This window comes from Salmo trutta, chromosome 26 (genome assembly GCF_901001165.1).
Source record: "Salmo trutta chromosome 26, fSalTru1.1, whole genome shotgun sequence".
Taxonomy (NCBI): Eukaryota; Metazoa; Chordata; class Actinopteri; order Salmoniformes; family Salmonidae; genus Salmo; species Salmo trutta.
Genome location: NC_042982.1, coordinates 188,194 through 206,713, shown reverse-complemented (window position 1 = coordinate 206,713; position 18,520 = coordinate 188,194). Strand labels below are relative to the sequence as shown.

The 18,520-nt window shown below is 42.1% G+C and overlaps 1 protein-coding gene across 5 annotated transcripts in view; it reads left to right on the top strand.

The window, feature by feature from the left end:
- The window catches only part of col4a4 (collagen, type IV, alpha 4), a 192,101-nt gene that overhangs the window by 27,953 nt on the left and 145,628 nt on the right, over positions 1-18,520 (top strand). For all 5 annotated transcript variants that reach the window (XM_029714261.1, XM_029714260.1, XM_029714262.1 and 2 more), the window contains one exon: positions 6,826-6,868. In XM_029714261.1, the coding sequence (XP_029570121.1) occupies positions 6,826-6,868 (43 nt within the window). The remainder of the gene's footprint in view (positions 1-6,825; positions 6,869-18,520) is intronic.

Genomic DNA, 18,520 nt, shown 5'->3' with positions numbered 1-18,520 from the left:
AGGACCAGGGCACAAATAATAATAATCATTAATTTTGCTCTTTATTTAACCATCTTAAATATGAAACCTTATTTGTTCATCGAAAATTATGAATAACTCACCACAGGTTAATGAGAAGGGTGTGCTTGAAAGGATGCACATAACTCTGCAATGTTGGGTTGTATTGGAGAGAGTCTCAGTCTTAAATTGTTTTCCACACAGTCTGTGCTTGTATTTAGTTTTCATGCTAGTGAGGGCCGAGAATCCACTCTCACATAGGTACGTGGTTGCAAAGGGAGTCATTGTCTTAACAGAGATTTGCCAAGGCAGGATCCTCTGAGCGCAGCCCAATCCAGAAATCTGGCAGTGCCTTCTGATTAAATAAAATGTTCATAGAATCGCTTGTTACAATTTCGATGAGGCTCTCTTGTTCAGATATCAGTAAGTGGACTGGAGGCAGGGCATGAAAGGGATAATGAATCCAGTTGTTTGTGTCATCCATTTCGGGAAAGTATTTGCGTAATTGCGCACCCAACTCACTCAGGTGCTTCGCTATATCACATTTGATATTGTCTGTAAGCTTGAGTTCATTTGCACACAACAAATCATACTGTCATGGCTTTTGCACCATCGGTGAAGAAACCAACACATCTTGACCACCAAAGTCCATTTGATGTCACAAAGCTGTCCAGTACTTTAAAAAGATCCTCTCCTGTTTCCTGGTTTCCAGTGGTTTGCAGAAGAGAACGTCTTCCTTAATTGACCCCCCATAAACGTAACGGACATATACCAGGAGCTGTGCCAGGCCCACCACGTCTGTTGACTTATCCAACTGTAACGCATAGAATTCACTGGCTTATATGCGAAGCAGTAATTGTTTCAAAACATCTCCTGCCATGTCACTGATGCGTCGTGAAACAGTGTTATTTGATGAGGTCATTGTCTGTATAGATTTTTTGGCCTTTTCCCCCAGGTTTGTCCCAGCCATATCCACGGCAGCAGGAAGAATGGACTGCTATTACCAGCAGTACTACACCTGCACCTGTCGACGATACAAGTTGTTCTGCTTCCACGAGCACATCCAGTGCTAGCATCAGTAATTCTACATTTGTTGTTAGCCCAGCTAGTATGGACACTGACAGTTGTGAATTTGATGCAGCCAAAGAGCTACTGCCCCATTACCCGGGAAAGCACCGAACAACAGACATGGACGTTGGACCATCGAAGAGGCGCAAATATGATGAGAACTACATTGATTTGGGGTTCACTTATATAGGGAGTAGTGCCTTTCCTCAGCCACAGTGTGTTATATGTGCAAAAGTACGATCTCACAACTTGATGAAACCTTCACTCTTGCGCAGACACTTAGAAACAAAATATGTCCATTTGAAAAATAAGCCACAGGAGTTTTTTAAGCGAGAATGAAGACGACTTTCGAGTAGTAAGACATGTATAAAAGCAACAGATACCATTAATAAGAAGGGGCTAGAAGTGTCTTTTATGGTGAGCTACCGAGTGGCTAGGACAGGCAAGCCCCATACTATTGTGGAGGACTTAATTCTTTAGAGCTGGTATATATCTCTATGGACACGGGCCTTACTTTTTTTAAACATTTATCAATTTTTGAGCAAACAGAATGAGCAGCAGCTACGTTTGGCTACATACGGACTGTTAATGGAATTCCAGCGAGAGAGTAACGGTTAATGTGATTGGATAGGGATGGCAGGTAGCCTAGTGGTTAGAACGTTGGGCCAGTAACCGAAAGGTTGCTGGATCGAATCCCTTAGTTTACAAGGTAAAAATCTGTAATTTTGCCCCTGAACAAGGCAGTTATTAACCCACTGTTCCCCAGTAGGCTATCATTGTAAATAATAATTTGTTTGCCTAGTTAAATAAAGGTTAATTAAAACATGTACATTTGACTAGGCTACCTGTATTTGACAATGTGTTGTTATGTCGCTGAATACTTGATGGTTTAATTATATTTTTGGATGTGAACCGAAGCTACTCAGGTGAGAAAAAAACCTCCTCCAAATGTATAGCCCCGTTGGAAAATATAAATGGACTGTTTGAAAATGTGAAAAAAAAGATATATATATATCAAATAAAATATGTATATATTTTTTTTTTCATGTGAATCACGTTTTTATTTGGCATACCCCGACAACATTGTGCGAACCCCAGTTTGGGAATACCTGCCTTACAGTAATCGTCATTCAGTGGGTGAGGATGACGGAAAAGAGAACATATGCTTAAAATATTTAGCTTCCTATTTTAAAATATCTATCGGAGAATCATAGATGACTGAGTTTCTGCAAATCATTTTTGTTAGCGTTCCTGTGTTAGAGATTCATGAAGAATTTGGTGTATTTTTCTCCGTATTCTATCCAGTTTGTATAATTTTTGTAATAGATTACGTTAGATCATTCTTGAATAAGTTCCTCCAGTTCTTTTTGTTTTTCCTCTAACTTATTTTGTATCTCTGTAATATCATTTTTATTTATATTACATGTACAATTAGTTCATGTATATCCCTTGTTAGTCTTGTCTCTGTATCCAGAAACTGCTTTTTTAATGTTGATGAATATTGAATTGAATGACCTCTGAACGTACATTTAAAGGTATCCCAAACAATAAGGGGATTTGTTGAACCTATATTGTACTTGAAAATTCAGTTAGAAATTATTTTGTACTCCAGTAAACTTGGATTAAATTTGGTTTGCCACAGGTTCAAATTGAATCTTGAAAGAATTGTCTGCAAGAAAACAACCTCTGGCAAACATTTGCAAGCTTCTGGCAACATCCATAATTTTGGTGATTTCCTTTAATTAACTTCTCAGGGCTAGTGGGACGCTAGCGTCCCATCCACGGTTCACACTATTCAACAGCAAGTGAAAAATCAGAGCACCAAATTCGAAAACAACAAAATGTCAAAATTCAAATTTTTCAAACATACAACTATTTTACACCATTTTATAGATAAACATCTCCTTAATCCAACCACTTTGTCCGATTTCAAAAAGGCTTTACTGCGAAAGCATAAAGTTAGATTATGTTAGGACAGTACATAGACAAAGATTTACACACAGCCATTTTCAATGCAAAGACAAGCGTCACCAAAAGCAGAAAACCAGCTAAAATGACGCACTAACCTTTGACAATCTTCATCAGATGACACTCCGAGGACATAATGTTAGACAATACATGCATTTTTTGTTCTATCAAGTTCATATTTATATCCAAAAAACACATTTTACATTGGCGCGTGACGTTCAGAAAATGTACACTGCTCAAAAAAATTAAGGGAACACTTAAACAACACAATGTAACTCCAAGTCAATCACACTTCTGTGAAATCAAACTGTCCACTTAGGAAGCAACACTGATTGACAATACATTTCACATGCTGTTGTGCAAATGGAATAGACGAACAGGTGGAAATTATAGGCAATTAGCAAGACACCCCCAATAAAGGAGTGGTTCTGCAGGTGGGGACCACAGACCACTTCTCAGTTCCTATGCTTCCTGGCTGATGTTTTGGTCACTTTTGAATGCTGGCGGTGCTTTCACTCCAGTGGTAGCATGAGACGGAGTCTACAACCCACACAAGTGGCTCAGGTAGTGCAGCTCATCCAGGATGGCACATCAATGCGAGCTGTGGCAAGAAGGTTTGCTGTGTCTGTCAGCGTAGTGTCCAGAGCATGGAGGCGCTACCAGGAGACAGGCCAGTACATCAGGAGACGTGGAGGAGGCCGTAGGAGGGCAACGACCCAGCAGCAGGACCGCTACCTCCGCCTTTGTGCAAGGAGGAGCAGGAGAAGCACTGCCAGAGCCCTGCAAAATGACCTCCAGCAGGCCACAAATGTGCATGTGTCTGCTCAAACGGTCAGAAACAGACTCCATGAGGGTGGTGTGAGGGCCCGACGTCCACAGGTGGGGGTTGTGCTTACAGCCCAACACCGTGCAGGACGTTTGGCATTTGCCAGAGAACACCAAGATTGGCAAATTCGCCACTGGCGCCCTGTGCTCTTCACAGATGAAAGCAGGTTCACACTGAGCACATGTGACAGACGTGACAGAGTCTGGAGACGCTGTGGAGAACGTTCTGCTGCCTGCAACATCCTCCAGCATGACCGGTTTGGCGGTGGGTCAGTCATGGTGTGGGGTGGCATTTCTTTGTAGGGCCGCACAGCCCTCCATGTGCTCGCCAGAGGTAGCCTGACTGCCATTAGGTACCGAGATGAGATCCTCAGACCCCTTGTGAGACCATATGCTGGTGCGGTTGGCCCTGGGTTTCTCCTAATGCAAGACAATGCTAGACCTCATGTGGCTGGAGTGTGTCAGCAGTTCCTGCAAGAGGAAGGCATTGATGCTATGGACTGGCCCGCTCGTTCCCAAGACCTGAATCCAATTGAGCACATCATGTCTCGGTCCATCCACCAACGCCACGTTGCACCACAGGCTATCCAGGAGTTGGCGGATGCTTTAGTCCAGGTCTGGGAGGAGATCCCTCAGGAGACCATCCGCCACCTCATCAGGAGCATGCCCGGGCATTGTAGGTAGGTCATACAGGCACGTGGAGGCCACACACACTACTGAGCGTCATTTTGACTTGTTTTAAGGACATTACATCAAAGTTGGATCAGCCTGTAGTGTGGTTTTCCACTTTAATTTTGAGTGTGACTCCAAATCCAGACCTCTATGGGTTGATAAATTGGATTTCCATTGATTATTTTTGTGTTATTTTGTTGTTAGCACATTCAACTATGTAAAGAAAAAAGTATTTATTAAGATTATTTCTTTCATTCAGATCTAGGATTTGTTGTTTAAGTGTTCCCTTTATTTTTTTGAGCAGTATATTTCCCCCAAAACTGCCGGTGGATCAGCACAACAATTTACAAAAATACTCATTATAAACGTTGATAAAATATTAAACTGTTATTCAAAGAATTATATATTAACATCCCCTGAATGCAACCGCATTGACAGATTTCAAAATAACTTTACTGGCAATGCACACTTTGCAATAATCTGAGTACTGCGCTCAGAAAAAAACATCAGGCAATTACAGATACCCGCCATTTTGGAGTCATCTAAATGCATAAATAGCATTAGAAATATTCACTTACCTTTAATAATCTTCATCTGAAGGCACTTCCAGGAATCCCAGGTCCACAATAAATGTTGTTTTGTTCGATAAATTTCATAATTTTTGTCCAATTAACTCCATGTTTTACCGCGTTCAGTAAGCTACTCAAAATGTAGGACGCACAAGGAAAATGTCATGACGAAAAGTTTAAAAAAAGTTATATTTACGTTCGTTCAAACATGTCAAACGTTGTATAGCATCAATCTTTAGGGCCATTTTAACTTCAAACTTCAATAATTTTCCAACCAGACGTTTGCAATGTCTTGAAAAACGTTTTGGAACACAGGTCCCTTCTCAATGAACTGATGTGATTTTCTGAGTCACCTACTTCCCAGTCTTCTCATTCGGTCTGTGTTTACCGCAAAAGCCTCAAACAACTTTCTAAAGATTATTGACATCTAGTGGAAGCCTTAGGAAATGCAAAATGAACCCTAACTCACTGTGTGTTAGAAAGGCAAGGACTTGAAAAAACTACAGGCACCAGATTTTCATTTCCTGGTTGTATTTTTCTCATGTTTTTGCCTGCCATATGAGTTCTGTTATACTCACACACATCATTCAAACCGTTTTGGAAACTTTAGAGTGTTTTCCATCCAAATCTACGAATAATTTGCAAATATTTGACTTTGGGCCCGAGTATTAGGCCGTTTACTCTGAGCACGCTTTTCATCCAAAAGTGAAAATACTGCCTCCTAGCCCAATCAGGTTTTAAGGGCACGGCGATGATAGTTCAACACTGTGTTATAGTCTCTCACCATAATGATTTGATTATTTGATGCCTGTAAGTTCAATACATTTGTAGAATTGGAACTTGTTGCCACAGGTTTGCCACAGGTTCAAATTGGATCTTGAAAGAATTGTCTGCCAGAAAACAACCGCAGCAAATTTGCCACAACAAATTCATTTTTGTAAGGGATCAGACCATGAGTAAAAAATAAAAAATGACTATGCTCACTCAGCTGTGCCTCACAAGTAATTTTAGCAGTGTGATCATATACCTAAAATGTTGAAATATAATTTCAAAATGGTCTGAGAAGAACAACATTAGCAGGGCAATTGAAGTGTAATAATGTATTGGGCCTGTAGCCTACTGCACAAACCCCATAACTGTTTTTATTTGGTTAATGTTGCATAGGCTTACGTTTTTAAGTCATGTTTAAAAAAACAATCTGAGTGGTAGATCTCGGCTTGAATTTTGAGTCTGAAAGGGTTGGTGACTACTGCCGTAGAGCTACTACTTCCATAGGAACTTAATCCTGGGAAAAGCATGGCCAACAGAGCAGTGGTAATTTCCCAGTGTTTATTCTTGAGAAAACTGACAATCAATTTATTAAAAAACCTTAACTTAGGGCCCTCACACTTAACTTAGGGCCCTGCTCAGTAATTTTGACACAGTTAGCTTGCACCTGTAAAGAACTTTAATTAATAGGAAATTATGTGTTGGTTGTAGAAGAAAGGATCTAGCTTTTTAGGAGCTTTCATTAAGACCTGAATTCAAATACAAATCATTTCTAGTACTCTGGGCTTGATTGAGCCTTAGTCAAAAAGGTGAAAACCGTTCCCATATGGCACTCCAAGTAGAAAAGAGAAAACACAAAAATATTTCAAATGGTATTGAACGCAGGTCTGCTTTTCTTCACTTCTGAAACCAACTGGTGCAAACATGGGCCCTAACTTTAATGTCTTCTCTTCTATAGGTGGCTTGTGATAATGGTCGTTGCTGGACAGACTGTAATGGGGGTAAGTGAATGGTTTCTACCAACATTCTTTGAAATATCTCATAGGTTTACATTAATTTAGGCCTGAATGATAAAATGTGACCGACCGGCTTGATTCGGTCTCATGTAGCAAAATTTGAAATTGTGATTTTTACATTGGATAAAAGTAGAGACTCAGAGCTAGAACATGGTATATCATACAATACAGTTGTGGAACAATGTGAAAGTAATTATGCTTTGAAAGTTGATAAACTTGTAACTTCACTTTTGAGAAAATGGCTCTTGAATGTTTTGGTAAACCTACTGGAGAGCTCTTTGTCTACACCCATTCAGCTTCGTTCACAGACTCTTAAGCCTTAGCCCATCTCCGTAAGGATTCACATGTGAGGCAATGTAATAAACAACCAAAGATTTCAAGACTAAAGGCTGGTTTATACTACGGATGTATTCGTAAATTCAATCTGGAGCGCCAGATTGCGCCCTGGGCGTTCGTAAACTCAGAGCGTTGTCAGATTGTCCATTTGTAAAATTTCAGAGCACACACTAGACGCTCTGGCCGAGGAGTAGGGTTGATCAGAGCGTTCTGACCTAACAACAGCGGTCAAGCTCCCCAGCTAACTGGTAACGTTGGCTAGCTTGCTAGTTACTTCCAGACACATGAGAGAACAGCTCACACTGACCATTTTACTTGCCCTAGCAAAGCTGGTTAAGGCTGTTTTCATGTTATCCAGAGTGTTGGTGACTAACTGTGCTGCTGGCAGCAATTCAATGATGTTTTTTTGCCAACGTTTACTGACACCGGCCATATTCGACTGGTGTTGAATGTTCGTAAATTTGTCAGTTATTCTGCGCTCTGGCATCGGAGTAGATAGCCAGAGCGAATTTACCAACTACGTCTATCTACAGTTGTCGCAGTGACATCATTCACATTCTATGGAAATGTATACTTGCATAGTGGAGTCAGATCATACAAGTAAGGTTAGCTAGTGAGCCAGCCAGGTATGCTAGCTACCTACCTAACAGTACGCTTTAACTTTAAATTAAAATAACTTTCTGACAAAATTAGAAACGTGTAATATCTGAAAATGTAGCTAGCTAGACTATCTTACACGTGTACATGGATGGACGTTTCTCCTCTCTGTCACGGATACCATGGTTGCCTTTAGTTTGAAGATGTAATCTGGAGGCAGATTTTTTTATACAGCTTTCTGTGTGTTCTCTTTTTGACTCCCTCTGTATATTTGCAATCAAAGGGCAGAATTTTCTCTATCTCCTTAGCTATCATACTCTAATTCCACCAGGCCTTCCACTGATTTCAAAACTCAGTCCTCTAGAAAGTGAAGAGCAACACTTTGATATCTTCCAAAAAAAGCCGCGTTAGAAAGGATTACCTACAAGTATTGACCAGCTCATGTTATAGACAGAAGCTTGCCACATGCAGACCAATCCGAACTCATCTCTCGGCATGTCCAGACCAGCCATCATCTCAGCCAATCATGCCTAGTGGGAAGGTTCCCGTCTTTTTCCATGGCTAAACCAACTAGACTCGTAATGTAATAATTGTATTCATATTTACAGATGTCATACAAGTTTGTTATTATAGCATATGAAAGTTAACATGTTCCAGAAGGCATTTCTGCCCCAAAAATACAGTTCAAATGGCTTTCCTGTGAAGTAGTGACGCATGACATTCGCCTACGAGTCACAAATATAGGCAACTCATGTTGTGTTTACTTGCCTAACCCTTGCAGGTACTGTATATGTGCTTTATTCATTAAATTACTTTGATTGTTAATGTTTATTGATGTGCATAATAACCTATCTGTCCTGTTACTAGTGTATATGAGGTTGAAGGAAGTCCCATCATGCTTTGACACTTTAACCACTTTAACCTGTGTTCGGACCAGGCCTGTCCATTCTCCCGAATTGCATAGCCACAAGAAGTAGAGGTGTTGAGAGTGCTCCTACACCCCCTGAAATATCAGAAAAATACGTAGTGCACTGGGCCTTTACCAGTCCTGTATTAGCGGACCGATATAGCCATCTGAAGCGCGGACAAAACATTTGCAGCACCCCCACCCCCAAACATCCGCCAAATTGTGCACTTAACCTCCCTGGGCAAACGTCCCACCCTAGTCAACAGCCAGTGGAATCGCATGGGGCGAAATACAAATACCTCAAAAATGCTATAACTTCAATTTCTCAAACATATGACTATTTTACACCATTTTAAAGACAAGACTCTCGTTAATCTAACCACATTGTCTGATTTGAAAGAGGCTTTACAGCGAAAGCAAAACATTAGATTATGTCAGGAGAGTACCCTGCCAAAAATAATCACACAGCCATTTTCAAAGCAAGCATATATGTCACAAAAACCAAAACCACAGCTAAATGCAGCACTAACCTTTGATGATCTTCATCAGATGACACTCCTAGGACATTATGTTATACAATACATGCATGTTTTGTTCAATCAAGTTCATATTTATATCAAAAACCAGCTTTTTATATTAGCATGCGATGTTCAGAACTAGCATACCCACCGAAAACTTCCGGTGAATTTACAAAATTACTCATGATAAACGTTGACAAAATACTTAACAATTATTTTAAGAATTATAGATACAGAACTTTTTTATGCAAACGCTATGTCAGATTTTAAAATGGCTTTTCGGCGAAAGCACATTTTGCAATATTCTGAGTTTGGGGCTCACTAAACTCAGAATTACTATTAGAAATATTGGATTACCTTTGCTGTTCTTCGTCAGAATGCACTCCCAGGACTTCTACTTCAACAACAAATGTTGTTTTGGTTCCAAATAATCCATAGTTATATCCAAATACCTCCGTTTTGTTCGTGCGTTCAGGCCACTATCCGAAGGGTAACGCGTGAGCGCATTTCGTGACAAAAAAATGCAAAATATTCCATTACCGTACTTAGAAGCATGTCAAACGCTGTTGAAAATCAATTTTGATGCTATTTTTCTCGTAAAATAGCGATAATATTCCAACCGGGTAACGTTGTATTCATTCAAAGGCTGAAAGAAAGAAATGGAGAAGTCTCATGAACACGCATCTCAGTCTCACTGTCCCCAGGCTGACCACTTACAAACTCTGCTGCTGTACTTTGCCCAGAGACAGCAGACACCCCATTCCACTTTCTGGCGGCTTTAGATAGCCAATGGAAGCCTTAGAAAGTGTCACGTTACAGCACAGATGCTGTATTTTTGATAGAGATGCAACAGAAGGACAACAACTTGTCAGACAGGGCACTTCCTGTATGGAATCTTCTCAGGTTTTGGCCTGCCATATGAGTTCTGTTATACTCACAGACATCATTCAAACAGTTTTAGAAACTTTAGAGTGTTTTCTATCCAAATCTATTAATTATATGCATATTCTCATTTCTGGGCAAGAGTAGTAACCAGTTTAAATCTGGTACGTTTTTTATCCGGCCGTGAAAATACTGCCCCCTAGCCCCAATTAACTTCCCTTCATGGATTTTAGAGGAAATTACAGATTTTTGAAATAGGCTGGAAACTCCCTCCAGCGCAGCATTTGCCAAATTCGGTCCTTGGGACCCCAAGAGGTGCACATTTTTGTTTTTTTCCCTAACACTACACAGCTGATCCAAATGATCAAAGCTGATGATTAGTTGAGTATTTGAATCAGCTGTGTAGTGCTTAGGCAAAAAAACAAAACGTGCACCCCTTGGCGTCCCGAGGACTGAGTTTGGGGAACCCTGCTCTAGCCCATGCCTACATAAGTCCAATGTTTTTACATTTGTGGGGAGAAGTGTACGTGTGTACACTTCAGGAGAAAGGGACACAGGGCTGCTTGGCTCTTGGCTGTTCTCAATGCTCAATGCATTATGGTAATGTTGCTCCAAAAAGTCCCTTTAGTCTCTCCCCCACCACAGCAAAAAAAATATATATATTTTACCTTTATTTTAACAGGGAGTCTGTCACGTTGGCATAAATGATTCGGGAGACCCGTTGTGGCGACGTCGGACGGCCCAGTTGCAGCTGCCGACAGGTGCAGGAATGCATAATAAGAGGTTTTTATTGTACCCAAATCACAGCGTGCCATGTAAAGGCACCGGGACGAATAAATAGTACCTCGAATAAATAGCATATGCACACAATGATTAACACACAGGACGAGACCCGTAATCATCTACACGATCCACAATGGCACAAAAGCCAAAACACACAGCACAGGTACTCACACGCACCAACGGACATAGTAACAATAATCGTCAGCCCAATGGAAACCAAAGGGCACATATATATAAATACAATCAGTGGGAATAGGGGCCAGGTGTGCGTAATGAAAGTTCCGGAGGGATGCGTGACAGTACCCCCCCCCCCCGTGCAGTGCAATGACACCGGTTTCAAGGACGATCACAGGAACGCTCTGCAGGTCGATCAGGACCCGATACAGCTGCTGAAGTTGTGTCGTCGGACGGACCCGTTGTTGTGTCGTCGGACGGACCCGTTGTGGAGACGTCGGACGGCCCAGTTGCAGCTGCCGAAGTTGCGGCAGTGCCGGATGGACCAGTCGCAGCGTCGTCGGATGGGCCATTCCCGCTGTCTCCCTTAATGGTCGATTATTCTGTCACGCTGGTTATGAGGATCGGGAAACAGGCGCAGTAATTCGTAATACATTTTTTTATTATACCCCAAATTACGTTGTGCAGTGTAAGGGCACGGGGACGAAGACCAAACAAACACGTAACAAAAATACAGGGTTGAAACACAAACAAAAGAGCGAGGAGTACCTTGAATAAATAACACACGCCCACGAAGTTTAACACACGGGACGAGACCCGTAATCATCTGCGCAATCCACAAGGGCACAAAAGCCCAAAACACACAGCACATGTACTCACACGCACCAACGGACTTATAACAATAATCGACAGCACCATGGTGAACAAAGGGCAAAAAAACAAACATCCCTTTTTCAGGACCCTGTCTTTCAAAGGTAATTCGTAAAAATCCACGGTCGTTAAGACACTAACAGCTTACAGACGGTAGGCAATTAAGGTCACACTTATGAAAACTTAGGACACTAAAGAGGCCTTTCTACTGACTCTGAAAAACATCAAAAGAAAGATGCCCAGGGTCCCTGCTCATCTGCGTGAACGTAGGCATGCTGCAAGGAGGCATGAGGACTGCAGATGTGGCCAGGGCAATAAATTGCAATGTCCGTACTGTGAGGTGCCTAAGACAGCACTACAGGGAGACAGGACGGACAGCTGATCGTCCTTGCAGTGGCACACCACGTGTATCAACACCTGAACATGATCACTACATCCGAACATCACACCTGCGGGACAGGTACAGGTTGGCAACAACAACTGCCCGAGTTACACCAGGAACGCACAATCCCTCCATCACTGTCTGCAATAGGCTGAAAGAGGCTGGACTGAGAGCTTGTAGGCCTGTTGTAAGGCAGGTCCTCAACAGACATCACCGGCAACAACGTTGGCAATGGGCACAAACCCCCCGTCGCTGGACCAGACAGGACTGGCAAAAAGTACTCTTCACTGACGAGTCACGGTTTTGTCTCACCAGAAGTGATGGTCGGACTTGGGTTTATCGTAGAAGGAATGAGCGTTACACTGAGGCCTGTACTCTGGAGCGGGATCGATTTGGAGGTGGAGGGTCCGTCATTGTCTAGGGCGGTGTGTCACAGCATCATCAGACTGAGCTTGTTGTCATTGCAGGCAATCTCAACGCTTTGAGTTACAGGGAAGACATCCTCCTCCCACATGTGGTACCCTTCCTGCAGGCTCATCCTGACAAGACCCTCCAGCTTGACAATGCCACCAGCCATACTGCTCGTTCTGTGTGTGATTTCCTGCAAGACAGGAATGTCAGTGTTCTGCCATGGCCAACGAAGAGCCTGGATCTCAATCCCATTGAGCACGTCTGGGACCTGTTGGATTGGAGGGTGAGGGCAAGGGCCATTCCCCCCAGAAATGTCCGGGAACTTGCAGGTGCCTTGATGGAAGAGTGGGGTAACATCTTGTCGTGTCTTTGGGCACCATTAACTGAAGACATGTTTATCAAAATAACTCCCTGTAATTATTATCACGCGATTAAACTGATTAATTGTTTAACTGTAATTAACTAGGAGATCAGGGCACCAAGGAAAATATTCAGATTACAAAGTTATAATTTTCCTAATATAACGTTCCTATATTATATTATAACATTATATATTATATTATAGTATAGGCCGATTATCTTCTGGTTTAAATGGTGTATTTTACCTCGCGTCCAGTCTCATTCCAAACATCGTAAATTGTTGTATCTGCACGAATCCAGCCTTTACTAAAAGTCATCCATATATCAATTGTCTTAAAATCATTTATTTACTAAACTAAGTAATTCACAGAAAGCATACAAACAGTTGGTTATCGTTACAAAGCATTGGTAGAGTAATGTGCCCTAGTGGGCTACACCGGCATGGCTGGTGTCTTGTTAAAACAAAGGGTCATAAAGGGCAGTTGAGAAGACACTACAGAGTTGATAAATATTAACTATTGATATGCTAATCCTTTGCACATGAACGCTCACTCATTCGGGAACAATTGCAATCAATATATATTTACGCTCAGTGTGTGTCGGGATCCTTGTTGGAGAGTTTTTGTCCTGTTGGAGTTTTTGTCCGCGTTCTCTCTCTCTCGGTTATTATGGATCTTTCAAAGCGACATTCATTAATGTCGTTATAGAATGGATGTTTCGTCGGTCTTCGCGTTCGATGATAACGAGTACTTAGCTGCAGACTAATAATTAATATCAAAGACTTGTTCTTATTCTGTCGGTATCGATAGTCTAAAAGTTAACCACGTGGTGTAGTTAACTTTCAGTAGAGGAATTGGATGGTCAAACCTATTGGCCAACTCGTAATGGAGTGGAGGCCTGGTCTGAAGAAAGTAACCCTGGGTGGGGGTTTTATTCGGAATGATAGAAAAAGGCTGTCTCATGACGCCAGGTCTTGTCTGTGTCCCTGGGGGCGTGCCGATGACTGAGTTAAGCTTTGAACAGAAATACAATTCTATCACATTAACATCAGTACATAGCCTCTACATATTCCAAATAGCTTTAATCTTATTAAATCATTGTATACAACCATTTAGATGTAAGTCCCATAGCCGAGGCTATTATATAAACAGTATTATGTTAATATGGCACTATTGTCTCTTCTGAGTATCACAAAATTGTACCAAGCGGACCAGTTCGTAGCTGGATTCTTCACCGATCTTTTATACCTTCTCCAGAACATAAATGTCGTTCAGTTCCCCAATTCTGTGAGTTGGAAGAATTTCCTGTGTCTCTCTATGAAACCCCTCTCTGTCTCAACTGTGGCCTGTTAGGCAGGACATTTCCTTTGGAATTTACGACCGTTTTCACAGGGCCTGGGTAGGGAGAGGTAGGTAGGGGGATGGTGCAAGGGGGAGGGGGTCAACTGTCCTCCCTGTACTCAAATAGGGCAACGTCATGACAATCTCACAGCAAGAACTGGCAAATCTGGTGCAGTCCATGAGGAGGAGATGCACTGCAGTACTTAATGCAGCTGGTGGCCACACCAGATACTGACTGTTACTTTTGAGTTTAACCCCCCCCCCTTTGTTCAGGGACACATTATTCCATTTCTGTTAGTCACATGTCTGTGGAATTTGTTCAGTTTATGTCTCAGTTGTTGAGTCTTATTATGTTCACACAAATATTTACACATGTTAAGTTTGCTGAAAATAAACGCAGTTAACAGTGAGAGAACGTTTCTTTTTTGCTGAGTTTACAAATGCACTCTGGAGGAATAGGGGCCAATTGTGCGCAATGGAAGTTCCAGAGGGATCCGTGACAGAGTCGCCATTGAGACCGGGGTATCTTTCACAATGGATCCCTGCATATACAATGAATAAGACAAAATCAGATACAATGTAAAACAAACCTCAATACCGCTCAACAAAAATATTCAAGAAAAGAAAAAGGGCAGGGCTATATAATTCTGGCTTTCAAGAGCCAAAGTAATGCTGGTTTTCTTTTCTACCAGGTAGTTGGCCATAGCCTCGTATGAAACATCCTGTAAGCTTGTTTTTTTGTGTGTTTTGATGGTGTATCAGGGCAAAAGGGTGTATGGATATTCATTAATATTACACAATACTACCCTAGATCTTTCCACCAATATCCCTGCATATCCAATATTCATATCCAAGATGTTTCGATAGATTTGCAGGTATGTGTGTGTGCGTGTTAAATGGATACAGAACATTACTTCTGATCCTAGATAGAATGTCTCATGGATATGCATGCACATTCTTTTTTTGCATTTGAAAACCAAGCAATGAGAGTTGGAGGTTAATCTTAAATCAGAAGGAGAGATAACTGCGCCTCTGTCTGCATGCCTGGCCGGCGCTGGGTTTACACAACCCCACCGGAATGTGGTAACACCATCAACACAAACAAGACCGGAGGAAAATATCAATCCATTGCACAGTATTCCCTCTAGGCATAACAGAAAAGTGCTTGTAGCCTTCTCATTCCATATGAAGTGCCTGCATTGAGTGTGTGCATGCGTCTGTGCGTATGACATGACCTGTGTCTGTGCGCAGCTGTGAGATCTGTAGCAGGTTGGTATTTCATGCTGGTTGTGTCTTGATTGCATCCTGTTTCATCCTGTCCATTGTATTCTGATCAGAGTGGCAGAATGAGAGGGAGAGCGAGAGAAAGATAGAGACAGAGAAAGAGACTAAGAGAGATAGATAGGAGTGAAAGACTAGGGAGAGGACATACCGCATGGTATGGCAACTGCTAGGCATCTGACTGTAAGGCGCTACAGAGGGTAGTGCGTACGGCCCAGTACATCACTGGGGCCAAGCTTCCTGCCATCCAGGACCTATATACTAGGCAGTGTTTTTTGGAAAGCCCCAAAAATTGTCAGACTCCAGTCACCCAAGTCATAGACTGTTCTCTCTGCTACCGCACTGCAAGCGGTACCAGAGCGCCAAGTCTAGGACCAAAAGGCTCCTTAACAGCTTCTACGCCCAAGCCATAAAACAGCTGAACATGTAATCCAATGGTCACCCAGACTATTTACATTGACCACCCCACCCCTCAATTGTTTTTTACACAGCTGCTACTCGCTGTTTATTATCTATGCATATTCACTTCACCCCTACCTACATGTACAAATGATCTCGACTAACCTGTACCCCTGCACATTCACTCGGTACCAGTAGCCCCTGTATATAGCCTTGTTATTGTAAGTTTATTGTAACATAATAATTTTTTTTAAATGTGCACTGCTGCTACTCGCTGTTTATTATCTATGCATAGTCACTTCACCCCTACCTACATGTAAACATTACCTCGACTAACCTGTACGCCCACACATTGACTCGGTACCAGTACCCCCTGTATATAGCCTCGTTACTTTATTGTGTTACTTTTTTATAATTATTTACTTTCGTTTATTTGGTAAATATTTTCTTAACTCTTTCTTGAACTGCACTGCTGGTTAAGGGCTTGTAAGTAAGCATTTCACTGTAAGGTCTACACTTGTTGTATTCGGCGCATGTGACAAATAAAGTTGGATTTGATTTGATTTGAGTTACACATATAGTGTGTACACCTGTAGTTTTGAATGCTTCTATTCAGTTTGAAATGTACAATTGAGTTTTAGGAAAGGTAGATTTTTCAATGTCCTTTGAAATGGAATAGAAAAACACTAGTTGAAGAAATCAATTGAGAAATTTCAGTGGAGCTCTATGTTTGACTGAAGAAACTCAGCAAAAAAAGAAACGTCCTCACTGTCAACTGTTTATTTTCAGCAAACTTAACATGTAAATATTTGTATGAACATAACAAGATTCAACAACTGAGACATAAACTGAACTCGTTCCACAGACATGTGACTAACAGAAATGGAATAATGTGTCCCTGAACAAAGGGGGGGGTGAAAATCAAAAGTAACAGTCAGTACTGCAGTGCATCTCCTCCTCATGGACTGCACCAGATTTGCCAGTTCTTGTTGTGAGATTTTACCCCACTCTTCCACCAAGGCACCTGCAAGTTCCCGGACATTTCTGGGGGTGAATGGCCCTAGCCCTCACCCTCCAATTCAACAGGTCCCAGACGTGTTCAATGGGATTGAGATCCGGGCCCTTCGCTGGCTGTCTTTCAGGAAATCACACACAGAACGAGCAGTATGGCTGGTGGCATTGTCATGCTAGAGGGTCATGTCAGGATGAGCCTGCAGGAGGGTACCACATGAGGGAGGAGGATGTCTTCCCTGTAACGTACAGCGTTGAGATTGCCTGCAATGACAACAAGCTCAGTCTGATGATGCTGTGACACACTGCCCCAGACAATGACGGACCCTCCACCTCCAAATCGATCCCGCTCCAGAGTACAGGCCTCAGTGTAACACTCATTCCTTTGATGATAAACGCGAATCTGACCATCACCCCTGATGAGACAAAACCGCGACTCGTCAGTGAAGAGCACTTTTTGCCAGTCCTGTCTGGCCCAGCGACGGTGGGTTTGTGCCCATAAGCGACGTTGTTGCCGGTGATGTCTGGTGAGAACCTGCCTTACAACAGTCCTACAAGCCCTCAGTCCAGCCTCTCAGCCTATTGCGGACAGTCTGAGCACTGATGGAGGGATTGTGCGTTCCTGGTGTAACTCGGGCAGTTGTTGTTGCCATCCTGTACCTGTCCCGCAGGTGTGATGTTCGGATGTAGTGATCCTGTGCAGGTGTTGTTACACGTGGTCTGCCACTGCAAGGACGATCAGCTGTCCGTCCTGTCTCCCTGTAGCGCTGTCTTAGGTGTCTCACAGTACGGATATTGCAATTTATTGCCCTGGCCACATCTGCAGTCCTCATGCCTCCTTGCAGCATGCCTAAGGCACGTTCACGCAGATGAGCAGGCACCCTGGGCATCTTTCTTTTGGTGTTTTTCAGAGTCAGTAGAAAGGCCTCTTTAGTGTCCTAGGTTTTCATAATTGCCTACCGTCTGTAAGCTGTTTTAGTGTCTTAATGACTGTTCCACAGGTGCATGTTCATTAATTGTTTATGGTTCATTGAACAAGCATGGGAAACAGTGTTTAAAGCTTTTACAATGAAGATCTGTGAAGTTATTTTGATTTTTACGAATTATCTTTGAAAGACAGAGTCCTGAAAAAGGGACGTTTCTTTTTTTTTGCTGAGTTTATGTGAAGTTTAAGCATTTTCACATTTAACATTTTAAATATTGCTTAGTCAATTAGGAATTTTTAATAAGACCCATATTTTACCCATATTTTATCGTTAAATTCATGGAGCATTGTATGAATCTTCCAGAGTTCTTACTGCCACATTGTGTCTGTATGCCTGAGCTCCTGTTTGGTGCTGGATGGGTTGTGTGTCATTCCAAGTCTCAAGGTTAATCATACACTGTTTTTTCAAAGGCCTTGCGGGGCAACGGTACAAGTGGCTTAACGGTACAACTGTCCTCAGCTGACTGCCTGATACTGCTTGAAACTCTTTCTCCATGGCTATTTTGTGTGGGTTCAGGTGTTAGCATACCACTTGATTCAGATAAGATATATGGGCCAAGACTAATTGCTTGTCATTTTGCATTAATTCATCATGATTGAACTTTAATGAATTACTTCAA